Source organism: Ahaetulla prasina, chromosome 13, assembly GCF_028640845.1.
Source record: "Ahaetulla prasina isolate Xishuangbanna chromosome 13, ASM2864084v1, whole genome shotgun sequence".
Classification (NCBI taxonomy): domain Eukaryota; kingdom Metazoa; phylum Chordata; class Lepidosauria; order Squamata; family Colubridae; genus Ahaetulla; species Ahaetulla prasina.
Window position 1 is genome coordinate 19,636,846 of NC_080551.1, and position 26,138 is coordinate 19,662,983.

Below are 26,138 nucleotides of genomic sequence, written 5' to 3' on the forward strand. Positions count from 1 at the left end.
AGACATATACCGGATCATCCTTCATAAGATCCAGAGCAGTCTTTAGGCTCGGTACATGTGACATAAGGAAGCAAACACATTTCTTGTTCAAAATCCAGAGACAATCCAGAGCCAACAATCCTCGGTATGTAAAATACAATTTATTATACTGCAGCCATTCATAAGTTAATCAACACCACGTATTCCATTCAAAACATCTCACCAATAAATACTGCATCAAAGTGTTTGGAGTGTCAGATCGTCATTGCTTCACAAGCTAACAGTGGTCATTTCTACAAGGCACCCCCATGGACAATGGGCAAAACTGGTTGCCCACGTCCTAAAAAAACAAAAGGACGCCAATCTGTTTTCCAAGTGGAAAGTGCAGGGCAGTGATTTGTCAAGCTGTTTCCAGGAATGGCAGAATGTCAATCACCTAGAAACATGGAATCACTTATAGAAATATTTACAGCTCTTCCTAGGCCTGTGTACATGGATTCAGAGAAGTCCCATGAGTTCACCTTCACAAATCCGTCTTTCTAAATAATAATCACAATAACTTCTATACGCTGCCTTCAAAAAGCTTTCTAATTTCAATTCACCACCCAGAGGTCACAAACTCTACTTTAAAAACAGCCCATTCAGTAAAAAAAATAATAATATATTTTCTTGGGAGGGAGGGAGAGAGAGAGAGAGAATCCTGCCTCCTAGCACTATGATTAAATTTGAACTAAAGAAAATATGCCAATGGCTTTGATCATCTACGTTGCGTTGCTTTTGGTCAAAAAATTAGGGGGAGGTTGCCTTTCTCCTGTATTTCAGTGGCATGAGTTCAGAAGGTCCATTTAAGACAGGAGTGTTCAACCTTGGCAACTAGGGCCACGGTGTGGCTCAGGCTGTAAGAAGCCTGTTATTAAAACACAGCTGCCTGCAATTACTGCAGGTTCTAGTCCCACCAGGTCCAAGGTTGACTCAGCCTTCCATCCTTTATAAGGTAGGTAAAATGAGGACCCAGATTGTTGGGGGGGCAATAAGTTGACTTTGTAAATATACAAATAGAATGAGACTATTGCCTTACACACTATAAGCCGCCCTGAGTCTTCGGAGAAGGGCGGAATATAAACGTAAATTTAAAAAAAAAACAACTTTAAGACTTGTGGACTTCCAACTCCCAGAATGACTGGTTGGGGAATTCTGGAAGTTGAAGTCCACAAGTCTTAAAAGTTGCTGGCTGGGGAATTCTGGGAGTTGAAGTCCACAGATCTTAAAATTACTGGGTTCAGGAATTCTGGGAATTGAAGTCCACGGTCTTAAAAAGTTGCCAAGATTGGACACCCCTGAGGTGGGAAAAACGGGATTTGGAGCAGAGTGGTTTGCCGACTGTTATTAGGGACTCTACTCTCCTGAAGAATGTTCCTCAAAGCATAAGCTGTTGATGGGTTGCTCTTTGTGTGAACAGAGGACTCTTCATTTTTCACTTCTTTTTTTTTTTTTTTTAGTCATATGATCATCATCCTTTCCTTCCCATCCAACAAGGGGGGAAAAAACGAGGTTTGTTGACCAACGCAACACTTTGAGCTGTCTTTGAAATTAGACCAACAACTAATTTTTGCATTTTATGCCATAAACTAATAAAAAATAGCATTTTCCCAAAATTAGGCCAATAACTGATCCCTGATAGTAATCCTGTCTTCCTAACAAGAAAGGTAGACCTCAAACGACAACCAGGTGGAAACCTTGCTCATGACAGTCATAAGCAGATCGTCAGATGACCTAGACCCGATTCTGCAACCTTAAAGTCATTAAGAGACCATCCGCCACCATTGTAAAGTAACTCTACAGCCATTAAGCGAATGCTGCGGTTTTTAAGTGGACCCATTTTTCGCTATGAGGCGTTTTTGTTGAAAAAGGGCCGTGGTAGCTCAGGCTGTTAGAAGCCTGTTATTAGAACACAGCAGCCTGCAATTACTGCAGGTTCAAGCCCGGCCCGAGGTTGACTCAGCCTTCCATCCTTTATAAGGTAGGTAAAATGAGGACCCAGATTGTTGACTTTGTAAATATACAAATAGAATGAGACTATTGCCTTATACACTGTAAGCCGCCCTTAGTCTTCGGAGAAGGGCGGGATATAAATGTAAATAAAATAAAATAAAAAAAAAACGGGACGTAAACATCCATTTTTAGCAAAGCGTTGTAAATTGGGTTAAAGCTGCAAACGGCCACAAATGTGAGCCGATTGCCAAGGGCCTGAAACGTGATTCCAAGGAGGGCGGCCATTGGAATTTCAGAAGCGGGTCGCAAGAATCTTCGATCATTTGAGTGACTTGGATGCCGTGGCTGGAAATACGTCAAAGTTAAGTTACAACCCGATGGTAACGGCAGCCCACGACTTACGACCACAGCTGAGCCCAGAATTGATGTTGCTAAGTGAGAAATTTGCTAAATGACTTGTGCCCCCATTTTACGACTTCTCTTGCCACAGTTGTTGAGTGAATCACGGCCGTTGTTAAGTTAGTAACAAGGTTGTCCAGTGAATCTGGCTCCCCCGTGGGTTTTGTTTGTCAGAAGGGCGCAAAGGGGGAATCACGCGACCCCAGGACACTGCGATTGTCGTAAATGTGAATCAGTTGTCAAGCATCCGGTAAGGTAAATCACCTGACCATGGGGATGCTTACGGCGGTCATAAGTGTGAAAAATGGCCATCAGTCACTTTTTCAGCGGCGTTGCAACTTTGGTCACTAAATGAGCTGCTGTAAGTCGAGGACTACCTGTATTTGGCACCCCTTGGATCCAGCTCACAGAAACAGCAAATACAAGCCAGCGATTTTAATTTGAATGATTTGTTTCTTTTCAATTAGGGTTCAGTTAGCGTTGGGAGAAAAAGGGTTTCCAATCAGGCTTGAGGCGTGCATTCCGTAAGTGCCAAAAGGAAAACGGAAATCTGGTTGATCCATCAGATTTTCCGCTCCCCACAATCTTTGAGATGGGGTCTCAGCTAACGGGGAGACGTCCTGTCACCAAACCAGATCCCACCCAAAGGGCTTTGCAGTCGTTCGTTTATTTTATACGGCCTCTGTTTCTATCCCGAATTTACTCCCAAGATGACCAAGGCAGTGTCATTCGTCTTCTGCACAACTTTGTGGGTTCCCCACCCCATGCACAACAATCTTATGAGGTAGGCTAGGCTGAGAGATAGTGACTGAGGCCACGGGCACCCGGTGTGCTTCACGGCTGAGTGGGGACTTCGAATACAAGCCTACCCGTTGCACAGCACTGTCTCTCTCTCTCTGCGTCCCCCGAGACCTTGAAGAGCAAGGAAAGAGAATCGCTTCCTCTTGTCCTGCTTCTATTATGGAATGTGCAAACAAACCCTCAGATACCCTGATTTTTTTAAAACAAACAAACAAACAAACAAATGGCAGCGTGGAAGCTTCTGGGCTCATAATCCAAAGCAAAAAAAAAACCCAAAAATGACCACCAACCCCTTACACTGGCTTCTATTTTAATGCCAAATCGACTTTAGAAAGGAACGTCATTTCATGCAAACACCACATGGACTGCGTGATTTAAAATGCTAAAAGTCCTCTTAACCAAGTTATGATTTTTCCCAAAAGTTTGGCTTTAGAATGATTATCCTCTCTATCTAAGGAAGAAAAAAAAGATACAGTAGTTTCAAAAAGAGAATTAAAAACATGTTCGGACTATATAGCAACACATAAACTCTCACGCCCAGCGCCCCCCACATATGATAAACGTATATATCTATATATCTATATCTCTATATATTGTCTATCTAGAAGTAGCTCTGAATTGGGCAGCTATGTGATAAATACTAAGACGGTGTCTCCTTCCATCTTTTCGCCATCCATTTAAGGTCGTGACAGAGTTCTTTGCAGCAGATTTCGTTTCCCCCCTACCCCATTAAACGGATGTTCCATGGGGTGCGCGATCCTATGGCTCCCTATGTGAATACATGTTGGGAAACGGCCCTGCTACTTAAGCCCAGATCTGTGGAGAAAAACATCAAACAATGATTAGCTTCGTTAGGGGGATTCTCCTTTGGATTTAAAGAAAACGAAAAGAAACGACTGAAGACAACATCTTTGCTTACCCTTAGAGTGTGATCCCACGATCCAGAACAAAAGGCAGTCCCGTCGGGCGAAACCCTCAAAGTGCTAACGCGGTTCTCGTGACCGAACAAAATGGCGACGCGAGAGCCTTTCAGAACATCCCAAACGTTTATGGTGTAGTCGTTGTAGCCCGCAAATAATAAACGTCCTGTGGACAAAAGGCTGGTCAGCTCAGGTTCCAATGTGCAATGTTCCAATATCTCAGGGGCTGCCCCAAAGAAGAGGGGGGTCAACCTATTCTCCAAAGCACCTGAGGGCAGGACAAGAAGCAACGAGTGGAAACTAATCAAGGAGAGAAGCAACTTAGAACTAAGGAGAAATTTCCTGCCAGTTACACGGAACAACTTGTCTGCAGAAGTTGTGGATGCTCCAACACTGGAGGTTTTTAAGAAGAGATTGGACAACTATTTGTCTGAAATGGTAGAGGGTTTCCTGCCTGAGCAGGGTATTGGACAAGAAGACCCCCACCCACTCTGTTAATGCATTATTCTGAATCACAGCGTTATGCTGGTGACACAATCGGTCAATCAATTATGCTGTTGACACAATCAATCAATCAGATTCGCAAGTAGAAGAAAACCACTTTCAATCCTAAAGGAAAAATTGATCTTCAGCCAGCAATCACGATGCACAAGCAAAGCTGTAAATTCTCAGCTCAACTTTCCCATCTTATGACTCTGTGATTTTACTTCAGTGTCATAAACCTCACCCCACTCACCTATCTGAGTGAGTTCACTGGGCTAAAGGAAAAATTGTGTGCAATCCACCTTGGGCAGTTCAATTCAAATCAAGACAATGCTACACCTTTCGCTAGTTAACTTCATATATATATATATATGTAGGTCTTTGGTTATTCGGGTTTTCTCCCGCGTAAAATTGGAAGTGTCTTGGCGACGTTTCGACAAAGTCTCATTTGTCATCTTCGGGCTTCAGCTTCGTGCTTCTGGGAGCAAGAAGCATGAAGCTGAAGCCTGAAGATGATGAATGAGACTTCAAACGCCGCCAAGACACTTCCAATTTTACGCGGGAGAAACCCAATAACCAAAGACCTATATACAAACACCATGAAACCTCAGAAAATATATATATATATATATATATATATATATATATATATATATATATATATATATATATATATATATATATATATATATATATTCTAAGCGAGAGAGCTGAAACACACCTAGAGTTGAAGGACCAACTCAGGAGAGACTGTTTTAAAAGTCTTCCAAAGTCTGGAAGATTTTAACTTCACTGATGCTGCTATCGCTAGCCAAGCTAAACTGGAAGGAGACCACGATTAATTCTCCTCCTTGTTAGTTCCATGAGAAAAGAAAATACACCAGGATTCACATCTCACCACTAAGAGAAAAATCCACGCTGGATGCTCCGAAGATGATGCTTTCTTTGGAATAAATGGCTACCTCTCTGTCTGCTCGGAGGTCATATAAGCGGCACTCAAGAAGAAGGGAAGAAGAAAAAAAAAAAAGAAAATTCATTATCTAGATCATTTTTACACGATATGATCATACGCAAGATTTTAGCCGTACTAGTAAAATTCCCTTACAACCCTGTAATCTCTTAATTAGGGGTAGAGTTGGGATGGAGCTGAGCATTTACTGGCTGACTGCCCTTCCTGACAGCACGTGGAGTGCACAGCAACAGATTTTTTTTTCTTTGCGAGAAATATCTGCCACTACCTGGGATTGAACTCTCAACCTTCCAAGTGTGAGGTAGTGTTTTCACCACGAGGCTACCACGCCGCTCATCGTAGCTATGCCAACAAAGCTACATCAATATGAATACGGTACCTTACACACTGATAAGTTATGTTAACATAACGCCCAGAAGTTTCAGGTTTCAACTCCCATGGATTCCATGGAGCTTCTTTGATCATTCTAGAGTCACCATCCCTAAGCTGCCTCTCTTTTAAGCCGTTTGGATCTCAATCTCCAGAATTCTCATGTATGGATTTTCCCGCCCAAGGAATTCTGGGAATGGAAAGCCATACATCTGGAAGTTGCCTAAGATAAACTGAAAAAGGCTGCCCTAAGAAACTGATGTTGGAAGCACATTCTTAGCTGGGAAAACTTAGCATTTGGTACCTCAGTTAATGGATTGCCTTATCAAAGAAGCCCACCTTGACCTTTTCAGTTGACCAGGTAAGTTATGAAGTGGCTTCCCAAGAAAATACAAGGATGCATCTATTTCAACCGTCCTTTTTCCCTATTTAACTCCCTCAGTCAGATTTCTATAGATTTCTTGGCTGCCTTGAAAGATTATTATTTTAGCTTGTTTTTGTTGCGAAAGCATTTTTTTACACCACCTTGGAATAATCTTTTGTCATGGAAAGATGGGGACAGGATGTCCAAATCAAACTAATAAATAACATTTAAAATTAGCTTCCAACAACATTCCATCCTTCTTCTACTTCATTTGCCGTTGTAGCTTTTTTTCCTCCCACATAAATTCCAAAGCTGTGGTTTGGCTCGTAGAGATTACATTCAACCCATTTGTTTAGGATATTTCCTTGGCTTATTGATTTGTCCCCCTTCCTCCAGGAGAGTCCAGGGCAAAATATCTGTGGATTATTCCATGTTAACTCTGCAAGAGCGGTGAGTTGATAAAAAGATCTGAGCTAAAAGCCCTGGACAAATTCCAAGGCTAAGAAGGTAATCTTAAATCTTAAAAGGAATATTGAATCCTGGTTCAAATTCAATAAGAACAGAGTCCCTCTAAGTAAGCTGGCCAAGAAAATAACCACATGCATATCTTGAAGTACATTCCCAGAAGTCTTAGCCAATATAAGTATAGGGGATGCTGGAAGTTGTAAGAGCAACATCTGGAAGTCAAAGACTGTCCATCCTAAGGCCTCGGCCTTATACATCCATGAGGTGGTAATTGGAAAATTTTAGAAGAACTGTCGTGTCCCACTCCTCCGCTGACGGCCGGGTCAGGGAAATCCGAATCAGGCTTGCCTCTGCAGCTCTGCCCAAAGTCCTAGCAAAGTCCTCAGAGCAGGCAGGAGACCAGAAAGTGACTTCAGCAAGATAAGTTCGACTTTGCCTGACTCAGAGACTGCCAGAAAGCAGATCCTTTATATAGGCCATGGGGTGTGGCTCCATGACTCAGCACTCATTAAAGCCTGCCCCTCCCTTCCTTCTGTTGCCTCCGCCTATCCAGTCTTCTGATGCGAGGGTCACTCCAATCAGCAGCTGTTGGAAATAAACCTTCCTCAGGCTCACATGCTGTGGAGGAGGGGGAGGGGTCTAGCTGCTCCGTTTGCCTGGGCATGGAGCCAGGGCTGGGGCCAGGGGGTGCTCCCTCCTCTGCAGCCTGCTTGGGCATGGAGCCAGGGCTGGGACCGGGAGGTGCCCCCTCCTCTTCAGCTTGTCTGGGCATGGAGCCAGGACTGGGAACGGGAGGCATACATTCCTCCGTGTTCGGGAGCAGATAAGAAGGCCCCGGCTGCTGTGAGAGCGGGCAAGACACAACAAGAACATTTGTTGACCTAAGAATTTGATGTCAGGCAGAGAGACATGAGATCTCAAGTCCTTCAAAGGATCTGGAATTTGCACTCTTATCATTCCCAACTACTGGCTCACTTGGTTGAGGCTGACAGGAACTGGGAGTCTAGCACTATCCCTAAGGTGCTTTTTAAAGAGGTAACTGGATTTTCTTCAAAGGCGTTTCACTTCACATCCAAGAAGCTTCTTCAGCTCTGACTGGATGGTGGGAAATGGAAGGATTAATATTCCTTGCCTAGAGCTGAAGTCAGAGCTGAAGATGCTTCTTGGATGAGAAGCAAAACGTCTTCAAAGAAAAACCAGAAAGTCCAGTTGCTTCTTGAGAAAGCACCATTGGGACAACCATGACCTGGATGACTGAGAATCTCCAGAGACATTGAGTCGAACACTATTTATAAGACTGACTATTGGTCCTTCTCTATTGGCAATGATGGACAATACCCAGCTAATGAGACTGTGTGGTTTGATAGCAACCCAACTCCTGACTTTTTAAACATAGAGATCTTTCATCAGGAATTCCAGTTGACAAACATTCCAGACAAGGTAAAGGTTCCCCTCACACATGTGTGCTAGTCATTCTCGACTCTAGGGGGCGGTGCTTATCTCTGTTTCAAAGCCGAAGAGCCAGCGCTGTCCGAAGATGTCTCCGTGGTCAAGTGGCCGGCATGACTCAATGCCAAAGGTGCACGGAATGCTGTTACCTTCCCATTAAAGGTGGTCCCTATTTTTCAACTTGCATTTTTGCTTTTAAACTGCTAGGTTGGCAGAAGCTGGGACAAGTAATGGGAACTCACTCCGTTATGCGGCACTAGGGATTCGAACCGCTGAATTGCCAATCTTTCGATCGACAAGCTCAGAGTCTTAGCCACTGAGCCATCACCTCCCTATATCTCAGACAAACAACCAGTTATTTCTCTGAACACCACCAAACCATCTCTGCTCATCATAAATTGAAGGGACAGCAAATGGTCTTACATATGATGGCTAAGCCACTTTAATCAGTCATTCACAAGCTGCATCCAACAAGCCACTGGGACTCTATTTAGGTCCAGCCCAGTGTGAAATCCAAATTTTTTTACTACCGGTTCTGCGGGTGTGGCTTGGTGGGCGTGGCTTGGTGGGCGTGGCAGGGGAAGGATACTGCAAAATCCCCATTCCCACCCCACTCTGGGGCCAGCCTGAGGTGGTATTTGCCAGTTCTCCAAACTACTCAAAATTTCCGCTACCGGTTCTCCCGAACCTGCCCGAACCTGCTGGATTTTACCCTTGGTCCAGCCTTCGTTTGTGGGAAAGGAATATCTCTCTCTCAAAATTAAATAATGCTACGTACTGTGGCATCATCCGAGCCAGAGGCAAAGGCATCTCCGCTTGGGTAGTACCTTCAAAAAGAGGAAGCAAAAGAAGTCAGCACACTTTTGAAGCAATCTTTGGCAATCCTTGCAAAACCCCGCTCAGCCCTTGGACTTTCCCTTGATCATGGCAAGATTTTACCAGGCCATAACCCTGACCGCATGGCACACGAGTAAGGGAGATTCTCGTATTGACTCACACCCAGATTTCCACTGAGACTGGACAAGCCAAGAGCATTTGGATCAGTCCTTATCAGGAGCTAGCAACCAGATTCCCGGGGGTGAAAGGTTCAAATTATCGTATTTTTCGGACTATAAAATGTACTCCCCCCCCTCCCAAAAAAGGTGGGTGGAAATGTCAGTGCGTCTTATAGACCGTATACGGCCCTGTTTTTGGCTACCCGAAACACCCCCTCCCCGCACCTCCCGTTTTCGCCAAAAATGGGCCTGGTTTTTTTGCAAAAACGGGATGTGCAGAGGGTTTGGGAGGCCTGCAGAGTGCTCCTGGGGGCTGGGGAGGGCAAAAACTGGATGCACAGAGGCCAAAAACTATTTTTTTTCTTGTTTTCCTCTTCGAAATCTAGGTGCGTCTTATATTCTGGTGCGTCTTATAGTCTGAAAAATATGGGTAACTATTTTATTGCGTTTTACCTATAGTAGAGGAATTTTTCCCCAGGCTGCTTGCCTTCTCTTGGGAACAAACAGTTATGGCCCCACAGAACTTAAAGGAAGTCAGCCCTACGTCTCTTGCAGCTGTGCAATGATTTGAGGCTACTTCCCTGCTTGACCCCTACACTTTGCCTGGCTGGGTGTTTCCCAATATTTCTTCAGTTTCGTGTTGGATCCAGAGGATGGCAGACTAGCTGTGAGATGGCACAAGTGGCCCATTTTATTGCTTTCCCCCTCTTCTGCGCCTTTGTGCGCCCACAAAGCTTTTTTTATCAACAGGCCCCAACGCACCATTTCAAAAGTAGGATTCTCACCTGACACCATTAATATCCGACTCATGGGTTTCAAAGGATTGAATGCATTGTCCGGTCCGCATGTCCCAGATCATTGCCTTTTTATCGCACCCCTAAACAAATGACAATAACAACATTTTTTTACTACCAGTTCTGTGGGTGTGGCTTGGTGGGCGTGACTTGGTGGGCATGGCAGGGGAACGATACTTCAAAATCTCCATTCCCTCCCCACCCCACTAACCTGCTCTGGGAAGGCATCAAATTCCCCCCTCTTCATTTCCCCAAATAAAATATTAGTCATAAGAAAAGGCTCCCAGAAAAGTAAGGAAAAATCAAGCTGCTAACAAAGGAACCTGCCTGAGGCTATTCCACATTCCTGCCAGCTGCATCAAGGAAACTTTGTAAGAAGAAAACAGCTACTGGTGCTTAGAGATAATAGCAAGTGGAAGCTGGAAGTTTACAAGCAGGCAGAAAACTCATTTGAGACAGGATATTTCACAATGGAAATCGCCCAAACCTTTTTAGAAACACAAAACCCATGTTGCACAAACCCCAAAACTTCAAAAACATAGAACCATATAAGAATCCCTCCTCTTATCCAGTTTGTTGTTCAGCTGACCCAGACTTGAACTGCTGAAATGTCACTTCACTTCTGCAAGTAAAAACCTCCTTCCAGCAGCTGCTTCTTGGCTTGTCAATTTAAAGTGACAGCGTCTTTTTTTTTTTTCTTTCTTTCTTCTTCTTCTTTGCCAAGCGATCTCCTGGCTGAAAAGCGAGCCCTGATTTCTTCCTTCTGGCCGATCAGTTGGGAGGCTTCTTGGCTTGTCAATTTAAAGCAATAGTATCTTATTTTATATATATATATATTATATATATATTTGGGTAGACCAGGTTGCTTCGATAGGAAAAAACCCCCACTTAATCTCTCTCCTGGTACAAAGCGAGGAGAACCTGTGGCTTAGAGGTTAATACATCTGCCTAATATGCAAGCAAGCCCAGGTTCGAATCCCAGAAGGGTATGGCTAGCTGATGAGAGCTAAATAGCTTGAACACCTCTAAGCTCCACCTCCAAGAGGGACACAATGAGCGCAAGAGATCATAAAATGGATGCTGTTTGTCTGAAATATCCTTGCACAGCATTAACATCTGCCTCCTGCTCTCTCCCCATCCACAAGCCTCAACAGCAGCAGTAAGGGGACTCCTCGTTTAACAACCGCAACTGGGACTGGGAACCTGGTCATTAAGCAAAGTGGTCATTGACAGCCCATCCTGCATAAAGATAAGCTCGATTTACCCCCGACACAAACGTGTTCCCAGTTTCTGAAGGAGCAAGATCCAGGCATAAGACATCTGCCCCGTGTCCATGGAAACTCTGTAGAAGCTGCCCGCTTTCGACATCCCAGAGGGCACAAGTACCATCACCGCTTGCAGTCAAGATCTATGGGGGGGGAGAAGAAGGAAAAAAAAACCAGACAAACCAAAGAGGCCATTCAAATGGGCCTCTGGTGGCTCAACAGGGTAATGCAGTCTGTTATTAACAGCAACTGCTTGCAATTACTGCAGGTTCAAGTCCCACCAGGCCCAAGGTTGACTCAGCCTTCCATCCTTTATAAGGTAGGTAAAATGAGGACCCAGATTGTTGGGGGCAATAAGTTGACTTTGTATATAATATACAAATGGATGAAGACTATTGCTTGACATAGTGTAAGCCGCCCTGAGTCTTCGGAGAAGGGCGGGATATAAATGCAAATAAAAAAACCAAAACATTTGCATCCAATCACGAATTCTCTTGGCTTCTTCCTTGATTCTCCAAACCCCCCATCACACAGTCCTTTGATTCTTATTAAAGGACCGTCTCTCTCTCTCTCTCTCCTGAATTAATTGGTTTACTAAAACTTTGGTCTTTGGTAGAAGAAGAAGGGGCAGAGGCTGGAGGGGAGGGGTTGGAATCAAGAGAGGAATCAGGTCTCCATGAATTCGGAGGGCAAAATGGACTTCGCCAACGGATTCCCAGTGCATCGGTATGCTCAGGAGGGGGCTGACTTTTCAAACCTGCCCTATACCTCCCGAGTCCCTCGGGAGATAGGGCGGTATATAAATATGATTAAATAAATAAATAAATAAATAAATACGTTTCCTGCAGCGGTGAAATCTGAACCGGTTTACTACCGGTTCGCTGGCTGTGCAGTACACACCACGCACCAAATGCGAGATGCGCGCGCATGCAGTACACGCCAAATGGAGGCATGGGGTAAGTAGAACAGCACGCAGGGGTGGTGGTAATCAGCCGTGGCACGCGATCTTTTTTTTTTTTTTTTACTTTTAAAAGCATTTTGTTTACAACCTCTTCAACCGAAGAGGTTGTAAAAAAAAAAATGCTTTTAAAAGTAAAAAAAAAAAGGCTCTGATGATCGCGCGGCTCAGCTGGGATCGTCAGAGCCTCTTTTTTTTACCTTTTAAAAGCATATTTTTAACAACCTCTTCGGCCGAATAGGTTGTAAAAAAATGCTTTTAAAAGTAAAAAAAAAAGGCTCTGACGATCACGTAGCTCAGTTGGGCGTGGGCGGGGGGGGGAAAGTATTTTTGCTACCATTTCTCCGAATCACCCACTGCCATTGCTACCGAATCACCCAATCTGGTCCGAACCGGGAGCATTTTACTCCTGGTTTCCTGGCAAAATACATGGGAAATCCCATTGGGGGGGGGGGCAAACCCACTTAGGGTTAGGGTTGGGTCTCCATGAATTCGGAGAGCAAAATGTATCGGGGTCTACCAAAAACAAGAGTGATTTGGTCTTTTGTTCCCCCCATCTGTGCAGTCAACACTGTGGTTAAATCAAACACGGATATGTAAGAGTGAGAACTTCATTTTCTTGGTTTCAGATGCCTTAATGGGGCAAAGGGGTTTATGCTGACCATCGATTAAGAAGCAATGGGAAAGAATTCCTGTTTGAAATGGGAGCAGCCAATCAGAGCAATTTCCACCCGTTCTATTGTAATTTGTCCCTGAATTTTTTTTAAAAAAAAGAAAAGCCACATTTTTGCTGGAAAGAACACCAACGTCTAGAAAAATGGAGGCCTAGAATTCACCCAGAATTGCCTTTTCAATGATTTCTCATCCCTTATAGGTCACCTTGGGCCTCTGGTGGCTCAACAGACTAATGCAGTCTGTTATTAACAGCAGCTGCTTGCAATTACTGCAGGTTCAAGTCCCACCAGGCCCAAGGTTGACTCAGCCTTCCATCCTTTATAAGGTAGGTAAAATGAGGACCCAGATTGTTGGGGGCAATAAGTTGACTTTGTATTTAATGTACAAATGGATGAAGACTATTGCTTGACATAGTGTAAGCCGCCCTGAGTCTTCGGAGAAGGGCAGGATATAAATGCAAATTAAAAAAAAAAAAACTTCCTGAAACATCTTCAGAAGAAAATTTGGGATTCAGAATGTTCACAGTCTCCTGATTCTGCCTCGCGTTGCCTTTAATTATTCCACCAGCCTCCTCTCTCTCTCTCAAGGCTACAGTTTCATATAGTCAGAGCCCACAGGTAGATGGGTGACACTGGTTTCCATAGCAATAGACTTGCACCGTCATTTTGGGCTTATTCCTGGAAACAGCCGAGTGGGAAACAGCAATTTCCTTTCACATCCCAGAATAGACTCCACTCGAGCTGATATTTCGCAAGCACACTCAAAGAGATCTAACGCCACGCTCAATTTTGCACCAAAAGCTCCTTGGGCATTTCTACTGGAGAGAAAAGAGAAATGTTAAGTGAACGTTCTCTTTAAGTGGAGCATCACTGAATTTAGCAAAGAGGTGGAGAAGGAGCTTTGTGTGAGCTTCTCCTGCAATCCTTTCTTCCTTGGTTTGTAGCCTCCCCAGTTTCATTCGCTTCCAAGAGAAGACAAAATATGAGAACCTTCTCACTGGAGTGTCCCAAAGGTGTTTTTTTTTTTTTCAAGAGGCAATTGGATGTTCTTTGTTTTTCCTTGAAGACGTTTCAGTTCAGAACTGAAGAAGCTTCTTGGATGAGAAGCGAAACATCTTCAAGGAAAAACAAAGGGAGTCCAGTTGCCCCTTGAAAAAAAAAACACATCTTTGGGACAATTGTTGTGGTCCGCCAGCAGCCTGCGGAGCTGGCAACGGAGTCAGACAGCGATGAGGCTGAGGAAGAGCGTGGGCCAGTCCTGGAGGCTGGGTGTCGTGTCCCACTCCTCCTCTGACGGCTGGGTCTGGGAAGTCTGTATTAAGCGTGGCCACGAAGCCTCTGCAGCTTTGCCAAATTCCTTCTCAGAGTTCTCAGGGCAGGCAGGAATCCAAGGTGTGACTTCAGCAACCAGATGAGACTTTGCCTGACTCAAGGAATGCCAGAAAGCAAATCCTTTATATAGGCCATGGAGTGTGGCTCCATGACTCAGCACTTATCCAGGCCTGCCCCTCCCTTCCTTTTGCTGACGTCACCTCTCCATTCTCCGGAAGCAGGGATCTGTCCACTGTGTCTTTTCGTTCTCCTGCTCAGCTACCGGCAATTCTAGCTTGTGGCTGGCTTCGTGCTCACACGCTGTAGGGAGGTTTGTTTGCTCAGTCTGTCCAGGCATGGTGCCAGGGCTGGGGGCTGGAGGCATGCCAGGCCATTCTTCTTCACTATCAGTCTCTGGCTCAGATAGCAGGAGATGGGAGGGGCCCGGCTGAGGAGAGGAGGGCGGGCGAGGCACAATACTGGGGAAGGCCTGGATGAGGGCTCTGTGTTGGAGGCTGAGGTGGGGCCAGGGCCATTGGGGAGTGATGTGCAGACTCCAGAGCCTCCAGAGACTGATAGTAGTGAGGCAGAGGAACAGGAGGAGCCTGTTCCTAATGCACGCATGAGAAGAGCTGCCAGAAGGCAAGAGCAGCTCAAGAAAAGAGGACGACTCAGGAGTAGGGCCAAGAGATGATTGGCCCCTCCCATAAGGCTTAAAAGACCAGCAACGGCATTTGGGCTCTTTGCCGGAAAACAACGTTGATAGCTTCGTCTTGTTGCATTTGTTTTGTATCGGTGTCTTCTGAACTTTTGCCAAGAAAGGCCTTTGACAATTTGCCTAATTGGACCAAGGTTGGTGATAGGAATGAGGAATTTGTTTTGGGAGGAATTTGCTTTAATTTAGTTGGACTACACTGAGAATGAAGTAATTCTCAGCCGTTCAAATAAAGTTTGTTTGTTTTTACACTGACTGAGTTTCCTACTACCTATTTGGGCCTGGGTCACAACAACAACCATGACCCTGGATGACTGAGAATTTCCATAGATATTTCTCACTGGGAGTCTCCAGCAGTAGACTGACCTCCATCCCAGAAGGAGAATTCTGCCTTCAGGCATTTTTGGAGAACATCTCCTCCTCCTGAAGAATTACGGAGAAACCATCAGCCAATTTTTCTATCCACAAATTGAGTGGAAGGTTTTCAAAGTTTGCAATTTTCTTTTCCATATTTTTTTTATTTATTATTTTTTTGGGGGGGGGGAGGATAGGAGCCCTTATTAGAAGTGCTGAGGTGGCCTAGAGGTGGAGCTCTCACCTCACAATCGGGAGGCTGTGAGTTCGATCCTAGATAGAGGCAGATATTTCTCTCTCTGGACACAATGAGAATATATCTGCTGAATATAACTCTGCACTGGCGACAGGAAGGGCATCCGGCCAGTAAACACTCAGCTCCATTCAGTTGCCCAGACTCTACCCCGCAAGGGACTACGGGGTTGTTAAAAGATGATGATGATGATGATGATGATGATAGGACCCCTAACTAGGTGGACTTCAGTTCTGTGAAACAAGAAATTTCCTCTTTGATTTTCCTCTATGAAACGTAAAGAATGTTTTAGCCATGCCTATCCCAAAAAAACCTCCAAATGAGTGTTTTTACAGGGATAGTGAAAACCATGATCCCTCTGAACTACACAACTTTTCCAATGCGAAGAGTTAACAACAAGATGCACGCTGGATGTACTCGCCTGCATATCAGAATTAGTGAAACTGCAAGCCGACAAGTAGTTAGTGTGCATCGCGACAGATTTCTTCTTAGCGGCCATGTTCTCGTTTTTTTCAAAGGTCAGAGGGTATACCGAGCATTTGTTATCCAGACCGCTAGATTAAAAACAAGTGAGAAAAGAAAGTGAAGGAAAGTCCTTTTTGAAAAAATATCACAGGAGCGTTCTACGCATGGTCTTTTTGAGAAAGTAGACCACGGTAGCAAGTGTCCTAATTCCTTCCCCACCCAATGCACACAAAGGGGTCTTTTCCAAAATATAGTTCAGTATTCAGAATAATCAGATGGATCAGCCATTTGCAGGTCAGGTAATATTAAATTTTTCCATTTGGGAACCCGTCTGTTTAAGAGAAAGCGTAGCAGATCGTTTGTCACAATCAGAACCCTGATTTTCAAACACCTTTCGTTAAAAGGCCTCTGGTGGCACAACAGGCTAATGCAGCCTATTATTAACAGCAACTGCTTGCAATATTGCAGGTTCAAGTCCCACCAGGCCCAAGGTTGACTCAGCCTTCCATCCTTTATAAGGTAGGTAAAATGAGGACCCAGATTGTTGGGGGGCAATAAGTTGACTTTGTATATAGTATACAAATGGATGAAGACTATTGCTTAACACAATGTAAGCCGCCCTGAGTCTTCGGAGAAGGGCGGGATATAAATGAAAAAAAAAAAAAAAAAGAGGCTTCTGCTTACCCACATGCAATGGCACATCCAGATGGAGCATAGGCACATGCCATCACCCATGTGCAGGGCATCGTCACCGCATGCTCCTGAAATACAAAGCATTCTTTGCAATTCTCAAGCCAACATTCAACCCAGCCTTGTCACCGGATAAGGTCTGGAAAGTTCATGAAGATGTTAGAGAAAAGACCCAAGGGAAAAACGTAGCCAATTCCCACAACACCAGCCACAAATTTGGTGTTGGATATCATCGAGGCCAAACAATTATATCAAAGAATTATATCATGAACGCCAAAGAATTGAGGCCTTTGAACTCTGCTGCTGGAGAAGACTCCTGCGAGTCCCTTGGACTTCAAGGCGATCAAACAGATCAGTCCTAGAGATCTACCCTGACTGCTCATTAGAACGCCAGATCCTGAAGAGGAAACTCAAATCCTTTGGCCACCTAATGAGAAGGAAGGACTCCCTGGAGAAGAGCCTAATGATGGGAATGATAGAGAGCTAAAGAAGAACGGGAGGACAGAAAATGAGGTGGCTGGATGGAGTCACTGAAGCAGACGGCATGAGCTTCAATGGACTCCAGAGGATGGTAGAGGACAGGAAGGCCTGGAGGAACGTTGTCCATGTGGTTGTGATGGGTCGGACACGACTTTGCAACTAACAACAACAAAAATCAAGGCCAACCAGAATTTGGGAGCTTCATCCTTACCCAGCAATTCAAATGAAAGACAAAATGGCATCCACTTTCTCTCCCTTCTCCCCCACCAAACAGATCCTTCAGACTGTGCACAATCTTGTGGGGAAAGATATTCTAAAAAGCAACTCACCTTATTGGTGGTGAAGGCATCCCAAACGATCACCTTCCCGTCCTAAAGAAGGAAGAATAAAAACACTCTGAAATGTGTGTGTTTTATTTTGAAGTAACACTGCAATTGAGTCCACACTGACTGAAGTCTGCTTGCTGCCTTCTGCCTATAATCACAGGAATTTATGAGGCAGGGGGGACCTGACTTAATTAAACCGATGGGGTGTCAACTTTCAAAAGACAACATCAACAAAAGTAAACCCTTTTGAGATATCACCATGAAGTCAGCCCAGATCTTCTGCCTTAATCAATCTGATCTTAGTGGCAGTCAAGGAAGCTGGCGTTGTTATCCCATGATGTCTCAATGACTCATGAGCGACCCCTGGTGTACATCAAGTGGGCTTTGGTGGGTCACCACCAATGGTTTTTCTCTGGAGCTTCCCATGGTGTTCTTAATCACCACAAACCTTTTTATTCCTACTCAGCTATGAGGTCAAAAACAGGATCCAGTTCCAGCCCAGAGCCAACGATGCTTATCTAGATGGACTTCTCAACTGACCAAGCATTTCTCCATCCCAAGGGGAGAACCTCAGGGACATTTTCACCTCCTTCATGATCAGGCTAATTTGACGTAACAATCCCTTGTTGAGCTGCTGGCCTTAGACAACGCTTGGATTCAAGACCTCCAGGTTCTGCTTTGTTTTGGCTTTTGCGCTTATGACGAGGGGTCTTTCTGTAACGTCAACCTTGGAGAGCATGGTTAAAGATATTCTATGTCTTGTCCTTCTTAGGGGGAAAAATGTGCGCTTGGTTTCCATTCTGGTGGAACCCCAATTCTTTGTCAGAGAAGATGGGTGGAGCAGAAGATACAATAGCTGAGAAACATTGGTCTACACCAGGAGTCAGCAACTTTAAACACTCAAAGAGCCACAAAGGTCCTAACTGGAAGGCCCCCGTTCAGTTCTGGAGTCCAGTTCCCCCACCATAGAGTCTCCTCCTAGCACAGCGTCCTTTTTCCTCTACCTGTCCTAAGAGAAAGCCCTATCAATTGTAGAGCCAATCGGCAACGAGGAGCTGCAGCAGGGGGATGAAAGAGCCACATGCAGCTCCAGAGCCACAGGTTACTGACCCCTGGTCTAGACTAGGTGTTTCTCAACCTTGAAAGTTCTGAGGATGGGTGGACTTCAACTCCCAGAATTCATTGCTGGCTGGGGAATTCACCAGGACCTCTGGTGGCGCAACAGGCTAATGCAGCCTATTATTAACATCAACTGCTTGCAATATTGCAGGTTCAAGTCCCACCAGGCCCAAGGTTGACTCAGCCTTCCATCCTTTATAAGGTAGGTAAAATGAGGACCCAGATTGTTGGGGGGCAATAAGTTGACTTTGTATATAGTATACAAATGGATGAAGACTATATAAATCCAAAAAAAATAAAAAAATTCTGGGGAATTCTGGGAGCTGAAGTCCACCCATCTTCAAGCTGCCAAAGTTGACAAACACCAGTCTAGAAAGAAGCTGAAAAAAAACCCCCAATATAAACTCCCGTTACCTGGGAAGAACTGACAACTCTTCTTTTGTCCTTGCACCAGTCCATACAGAGGACTTTATTACCGTGGCCTTTCAGGGTCCTCCGTGTCTTCATCACAAATTGTCCCAAAGCCTCCACACGCTCTGCCACCTGATGCACTAGGAGAAATTCACAAGGGGCATTGAGACCCAGGCCACCCGTGAAGCAGGCCCGGTCAGAACCCCATGCAAGATGCAAATCCCCTAAGAAGGGGATTAGCAGAAGACCCTGGAGAAGACGGGTCAACCCAGGGAAATGAAGTAGGCCTGTTTGTATCCCAGAGCAAGGACCCCAAAAGATGGACCACCTCACCTATTGAAAGACCTGGTCTTTGATTTCCACCGTTAGAACCTCGCTGTACTGAAAAGTAATTTGATCAAGGGAAAAACAATGTCCCCTCCCCCCCACCTGATATTCTCTAGATATGTTTGGATTTTAGGATTCTTAATCTCTGGCCAGAATGACCTTTGACTGGGAATGATGGAAATCTAACCAGGAATGAAGAATGAAGCTAGTCTACCGTTGATCATCAACTCAACATCTCTTGGCCTCAGAAGCAACAGAGAACAAGAACAAGCTTATTTCTAAGCAAAGGCGGAATTCCACAAGGGTTGTTTTCTCGCAATTTCCAACCTCCAGAAGTAGAAGCGCTATTCATTTTATTTATTCACACATTTATTCGCACATTCACCTAAAAGAGGCTCAGATTGACGGTTCTCTCACCTTTCCATTTTATAATATCTACAAACCTGTGAAATAGGGTGGACAGAGTAGTGACGGTGGTAGCTCCGAGTCACCCACTGAGTTGATAATGGAGTGGATATCTTTCCCCCCCCCTTTGTTCCTTCTTTCTCCTTTTTGTGTTAATTTAAAAAGTAAACTTTTGGGAGATGCTTAGAATTATCTGTGAGGTCCTCTGCGTATTTCTCACGTTGTACATGGACTTGCTATTTTATAAAAGCAGAAAACATGGTTCACCCGTCCCGCTGTGCAGAAGAATACTGCAAAATTGAAGGGAAAGGACTTGAGGGATTTCTAGGAACTTTTATGGCCATTGCATTTCAGAAAACAGATTTATATTTACTTTATTATAGATCTTTGGGCAATATTTTATTAGGTCCAATAAAATCCCACCATGTCCAATTTTTCAAATTCTACAGCTCTCTTTGGGCAATCAACCACGTTGGAATTCTGGATATGGCTGGTTCTTTTATGTTGCATCATTTATGCTCCTAAATCTGGAGTCTCCCAACTTGGCAATTTTAAGACTTGTGGACTTCAACTCCCAGAATTCCCCAGCCGGCCATGCCAGCTGGGGAATTCTGGGAGTTAAAAGTCCACAGGTCTGGTTTAAGAGAATAATTCTGGGAATTAAAAGTCCAAAGGTCTGATTTAAGAGAATAATTCAGGGAGTTAAAGGCCACAGGTCTTAAAAGTTGCCAAATGTGGAGACCCCTATCCTAAACCGATACAGCCATCTTTATTAATATTTCACTACTGGTAAAATGCTGTCTTTTAGGAGCAATCCTCTCTACTAGGAAGAGAATAAGCTTCCTTAAAAAGCATCAACTCTCGCCCTAAAAAAACCAAAGGGAGCCCCGTTAAAACCACGTCAAATCTTCTTAAAACTGCAGTTAAAGAAGCAACGGCCATCCACACAAACATTGACCATCAGTTTCAAAAGCCGATCGAAAAATTTCACTCTGCCTTCCAAAAACGCTTCCAAAGAGAAGGCCAGCAAAAAAAAAAAAAAAGCTGAATTTAGAAGTATTTTTTGTAAGCAGGCTTGTTTTGCTCCCAATGCATCTTTGACAAGTTCCAGGACAGATTCCTCTTTTGTACAAATGGAGCACTTACGGGCCAAACAGACTTTGAACTCCCACTACCGGTCTCTGTCTTTCCTGGCAGGGTTATTTTTTTGGCAGGACTCCTGAACCCAGTACTGACGAGCGGTGCCTTATGGCTTATTTGGCTACCATTCAAGCAATCCATTTCTGCCTCTTTAATCCTCACGGTGATGGATTGGCCGTTCAGAAAGCAACCGCTACCATCCCGAAGAAGCTTTCTCATTTATATTTTTGGGAATAAGAGAAATAGATCTTCTTGGAGGCAGGAAAAGCTAATTCTCATCGGCTGGAAGGCCAAAATATACTGGTGAACAAGTCAGGAATTTTTACAACATTCACTTTTTTCCCACAATTATTTCCTACTCTGGGAAACATGTTCACCAGGCCTTGCAGGACTCAGTGGGTTTTGTCTCAATTATTCAAGGCCAAAGACTTTTAAAAATTTCAGCGTCCCTTGGAAGATAAAAAAAATATCAGTGAAATGCATTTATTTCACTGGGAAAGAGAAATGAACGCAACAAAGGGGACAGGAATAAACTTTTCTCAAGCCTTTTTTTTTCTTTTGGCTGGAATGCCCTGAATGCAATACCAAGTCCTCATAGTGCTCCATGCATCCAAATTGTTTAACAGCCCAAGGATGTCAAGCGGTTAAAAGAGAAAAATAAAATTCATTGGCTAAGTAAAGCAAGTAATGTCGCTTTAGATTCAGACTCCCTGATAGCCGAAGAGTTTTTTTGTAAAAAAAAAATGTCTAACAATGCAATGGTATACATCAATGATGTTTTCAAACTTGGCAACTTTGAAAGACGTGGACTTCAACTCCCAGAATTCCCAGCGATGACTGGGGAACTCTAGGAATTGAAAGTCAAAATGCTAGCTGGGGAATTCTGGGATTTTTTAAAAGATTTTTTTTTTAAATCCTGCCTTTATTCTAAATAATTCAAGCTGATGGAGACCTATAATACTCCTTCTCCTCTTTTCTTCATCCCAACAAACCTGTGAGGTGAGTTGTCCACCTTTTGCAGGTCTGTGCCCTCCAGATATGTTGGTCAACTCTCAGCCACAGCTGGCTAAGGATTGGAGAGTTGGTGCTGGACACACCTGGAGGGGATGAGTCAAAGAAGATGGGTAGGGAAGTCCGCTCTGCTCATCCTAGCACCTCTAACTGGACTGCGGTCCAGTGCAATAAGATGAAATCCCATATAGTTCTTAGAGAAGGCAGTGAGACACAATTTAATCTATTTTTACCATCCATTTGTCCGAAATGATATCGGGCATTTGTGATTCTCAATCACAATCTTAAGTCTTGGTGATCTGTGGCCACAAAAGGTATTTAAAGGGGGTCCATGGTGAAGAAAAGGTTGAGAACTTGAGAACTGGCAGAGGGTTTCCTGCTTGAGCAGGGGGTTGGACTATAAGACCTCCAAGGTCCCTTCTAACTCCGATAGTTATTCTGTTGTCCAAAATCACTGTGGTTGGACAGCATATATATTTAATACATTACAATTCAAATAGGTTATGATTTCGTCCACCCACCCACCTTCAAATTATACAAGCATTTGAATGACAACTGTTAACGCCAGCCAAGTTCAGAGTGTTGTTTTTTTTTGGATCTGGGTACCAGCAGATCCAAGTGTCTTCAGAGCAGACAACCAACCAGACTCCAAACTCCCAAATCCAGGGGTGCCCAGAGGATTGATTCTAAGGCGACCTCCCCCCCACATCCCACAGCCCATGAAACAGCAGCTTGCAGCCCAGCTTCATCCAAACCTAGTTAGCTTCCCACCAACCATTTGTCTGAAGTGGTGTAGGGTCTCTGCCTGGGCAGGGGGTTGGACTAGAAGACCTCCAAGGCCCCTTCCAACTCTTGTTGTTGTTGTTGTTGTTGTTGTTGTTGTTATTAACCCTTACTTAGCTGCCGCCTCTAGATTGCCCGGGTTCCTGGCGGGTCGAGGGTCCAGTCCAGGCCCCTCTGGAGGGCGCCAGGTTGCAAATGAGGACAGCTTGAATGTTTCTAGGGCACCGGAGCCCATTTCGCTGGCCGGCAGGAAGAGAAGCGAAGGAGGCGGGGTGCAAAAAAGCCGGCAGGAGAAGAGGCGGGGGGGGGTCTCCATTGCCTCGCCCCCCCCCATGACCCAAGGGATACCCCCCACCCACCCAATGCCCCCTTGGCCCGCCGCTGCTTTGGGCTGGCCGGGCATCTCTCCGGCGTCTCCACCCAGCTGTGCCCGTTGTTTACGCCAGCCGGCTTGACAGCCGCCCGTGCAAAGGCTGGGTTGCATGCCCCGGGGCGGCGCCCCTTCCCCGCCCGGGGCTGCCACCGAGGGATCCCCCTTCCCCGCTGCTCTCCTCCCAGCCGGGGTTACAAGAGCCTGGCAGGAGCGGCGCCCGGCTGCCTCTTTCCCTCCCTCTGGCGATGCCCGGGGCTCAGCTCGCCCAGCCCAGCCCAGCCCGGCCCCGACTCACGCTCCACATCGTGCAGCTTGGCCCGCTCCTCTTCCAGCTTGCCCTTCAGGCTCTCCGCTTCGGTCTTCAGCACGGCCAGGCTCTCTTTCTCCTGCAGCCCCTCGGTTGCCATCTTGGCCAGAAAGGGGAAGAGGAGAGAGAAGAGCGCGCAAGTGAGCCAGGCAGCCAGGGATGGGGAGGGGAGGATGGAGAGGGGAAGGGAGGGGAGGGGAGGGAGGGGAAGAAGGAAGGAGGAGCCTCCGCCCCCGCCTCGCCGAGCCGGGGCAGCCCTCTCGGGAGCGCGCGAAGCTCGCGCGGGGCGCGGCGGCATCCACCGCTGGATGGAGGATGGGTGGAAGGAAGCCCCTGTTTGCAGCTAAACCAACAGCTGTTAAATAGAGTAAACAGAGTTGGAAGGGACCTTGGAGGTCTTCTAATCCAACCCCCTGCTAAGGCAGGAAGCCCTACACCACTTCAGACAAATGGTTATCCAATCTCTTCTTTAAAAACCTCCAGTGTTGGACCAGCCGCAACTTCTGGAGGCAAGTCGTTCCGTTGATTAATTTGTTCTAATGTTCAGGAAATGTCTCCTTAGTTCTAGGTTGCTTCTCTCCTTGCTTAGTGTGTTGTACATTTGTGTTGTAAATGTTGTACCTTGATGAACGTATCTTTTCTTTTATGTACACTGAGAGCATATGCACCAAGACAAATTCCTTGTGTGTCCAATCACACTTGGCCAATAAAAATTCTATTCTATTCTATTCTATTCTATTCTATTCTATTCTTAGTTTCCACCTGTTGCTTCTTGTCCTGCCCTCAGGTGCTTTGGAGAAAATAGCCTGACTCCCTCGTCTTTGTGGCAGCCCCTGAGATATCCGAACGCAGCTATCATGTCTATATATTGAAATTTTGGGCTTAGATAACGTAGAACTAGGCCTGCTTCGGTCTGACCTAAGCGTAGTACACAAAATTATCTGCTACAACGTCCTACCTGTCAATGACTACTTCAGCTTCAACCGCAATGATACACGAGCACACAACAGATACAAACTCAAGGTAAACCGCTCCAAACTCAGTTGCAGAAAATACAACTTCAGCAACAGAATTGTCAATGCCTGGAATGCACTACCTGACTCTGTGGTTTCTTCCCTGAACCCCCAAAACTTTAACCTAAGACTGTCTACTGTTGACCTCACCCCATTCCTAAGAGGTCTGTAAGGGGGCGTGCACAAGCGCACCAATACCTACCCTCTCTGTCCTTCTGTCCCCGTGTATTCGTATCCATTCCCTGTATTCATAATCATGTTTATACTTCTGTCTGTTATCTTATACATGTTTGATAAATAAACAAATAAGTGAACCCTTGGTTCACTCTGAGCCGCTTTGCCGAAAACTGGAAGTAAATACAAGCTGTCAAATTAGAAATCGCTCACCCCGGAGCGATTGGCATCTGGCAAGTGCTACCCGGAATTTAGAGAGCAAGTCTCCCTGGTTCTTAAAAAGGCAGGCCCTCCAGATGCACTCCAGGACTACAACTCCCTACACTCTGCACTGATGAGGTTACCTAGTTTGGGTCATGAAAGGTCTGCAAGAAAACAAGCCAACTCAGGGAGCACCAAGGAACCCCTCGTTTCAACCCACTCCGCTAGCAGGGTTATGGCAGGAGAGTGAAGATGGGGTGCCACCAGCTACAAGGGACACCACACTAGATCCAGGAGATTCACACACACACCCCGAAACAGCCTTCCAATCATTGCAGCCCCTTACCTGTTTCACACATAGCCCACAACAGCTGCGTTTCTCCGATTTGCAGTATATTTGTTGAAGAACTTTCTCTTTGGTACAAATGTCGCACGGCCCAAAAATACTGGCCGCAAAGGTTTGATCACACATCTTTGCAGGTGGCTGAAAGAGAGAAGAGCGGAAGTGACTGGAATGGCTTTTTGCCCGACTTAAAAATAATAATAAATAACAGATAAACGGGACGTTGGTTGATTGGATAATACGTTTATTAGTGATTGGAAATCCCTTATGGGCTTTTTGCTGAAAAAAGAAAAGAAAATGAATGTGATGGAGGGGTTTGATGACGAGAAAGGACAGACTATGGCAGGGGTCTCCAACCTTGGCAATTTTAAGACTTGTGGACTTCAACTCCCAGAGTTCCTCAGCCAGCAAAGCTGGATTATGGTACGAAGGAAATTATGTTGTTAATTTAGGTAAAGATAAAGGTTACCCTCGCACATATGTGCTAGTCGTTCCCGACTCTAGGGGTGCTCATCTCCGTTACAAAACCGAAGAGCCAACACTGTCCGAAGACGTCTCCGTGATCATGTGGCCGGCATGACTAAATGCCAAAGGTGCACAGAACGCTGTTCCCTTCCCACCAAAGGTGGTCCCTATTTTTTCTACTTGCATTTTTTACGTGCTTTCGAACTGCTAGGTCGGCAGAAGCTGGGACAAGTCACGGGAGCTCACCCCGTTATGCGGCACTCGGGATTTGAACCGCTGAACTGCCGACCTTTCGATCGACAAGCTCAGCGTCTCAGCCACTGAGCCACCGCACCCCACTATGTTGTCATTTAAGAGAGAGGTAAAATATAAATGTACTTATAATTGCTGTGAAGGTTGGAAGCAGTCTCTATAACTTTTTCTTTCTTTTCTCTTTCCTTTTTTCCCTCTCTTTCTTTCTTTGCACTTTTTTTTCACTCGCTTTGTTCTGTTCATACACAAAACTTGGACTGCAGCCATCTGCTGATGCCCAAGAAAGATTAAAAAATTTATAGTAGCAGAAATGAAAGTGAACCAACTATTTCTATTTTATTTA

General features: G+C 45.2%; 1 protein-coding gene across 1 annotated transcript; it reads right to left on the reverse strand.

The window, feature by feature from the left end:
• Positions 1-120: 120 nt before the first annotated feature.
• On the reverse strand, positions 121-25,219 carry GNB5 (G protein subunit beta 5). Its single transcript, XM_058156172.1, has 12 exons — positions 25,082-25,219; positions 23,336-23,447; positions 19,005-19,141; positions 17,475-17,516; positions 16,660-16,736; positions 15,932-16,064; positions 11,245-11,388; positions 9,972-10,063; positions 8,970-9,018; positions 5,473-5,569; positions 4,091-4,257; positions 121-3,987 (listed from the first exon to the last, which is right to left on the reverse strand). Exons 1-12 carry the CDS (start codon positions 25,205-25,207, stop codon positions 3,976-3,978), a joined length of 1,188 nt encoding a protein of 395 aa, XP_058012155.1. The 5' UTR covers positions 25,208-25,219; the 3' UTR covers positions 121-3,975.
• Between the last annotated feature and the right edge of the window lie 919 nt (positions 25,220-26,138).

What these genes read in the sequence shown, in the direction of transcription:
- GNB5 (XM_058156172.1), bottom strand. Translation starts at nt 25,207, where the DNA reads ATGTGTGATCAAACCTTTGCGGCCAGTATTTTTGGGCCGTGCGACATT. An exon ending in GGAACACGTTTGTGTCGGGG is followed by an intron (nt 10,064 to 11,244) that starts GTAAATCGAGCT and finishes TCATTTGTTTAG; the next exon opens with GGGTGCGATAAAAAGGCAAT. An exon ending in TCGGATATTAATGGTGTCAG is followed by an intron (nt 9,019 to 9,971) that starts GTGAGAATCCTA and finishes CTCTTTTTGAAG; the next exon opens with GTACTACCCAAGCGGAGATG.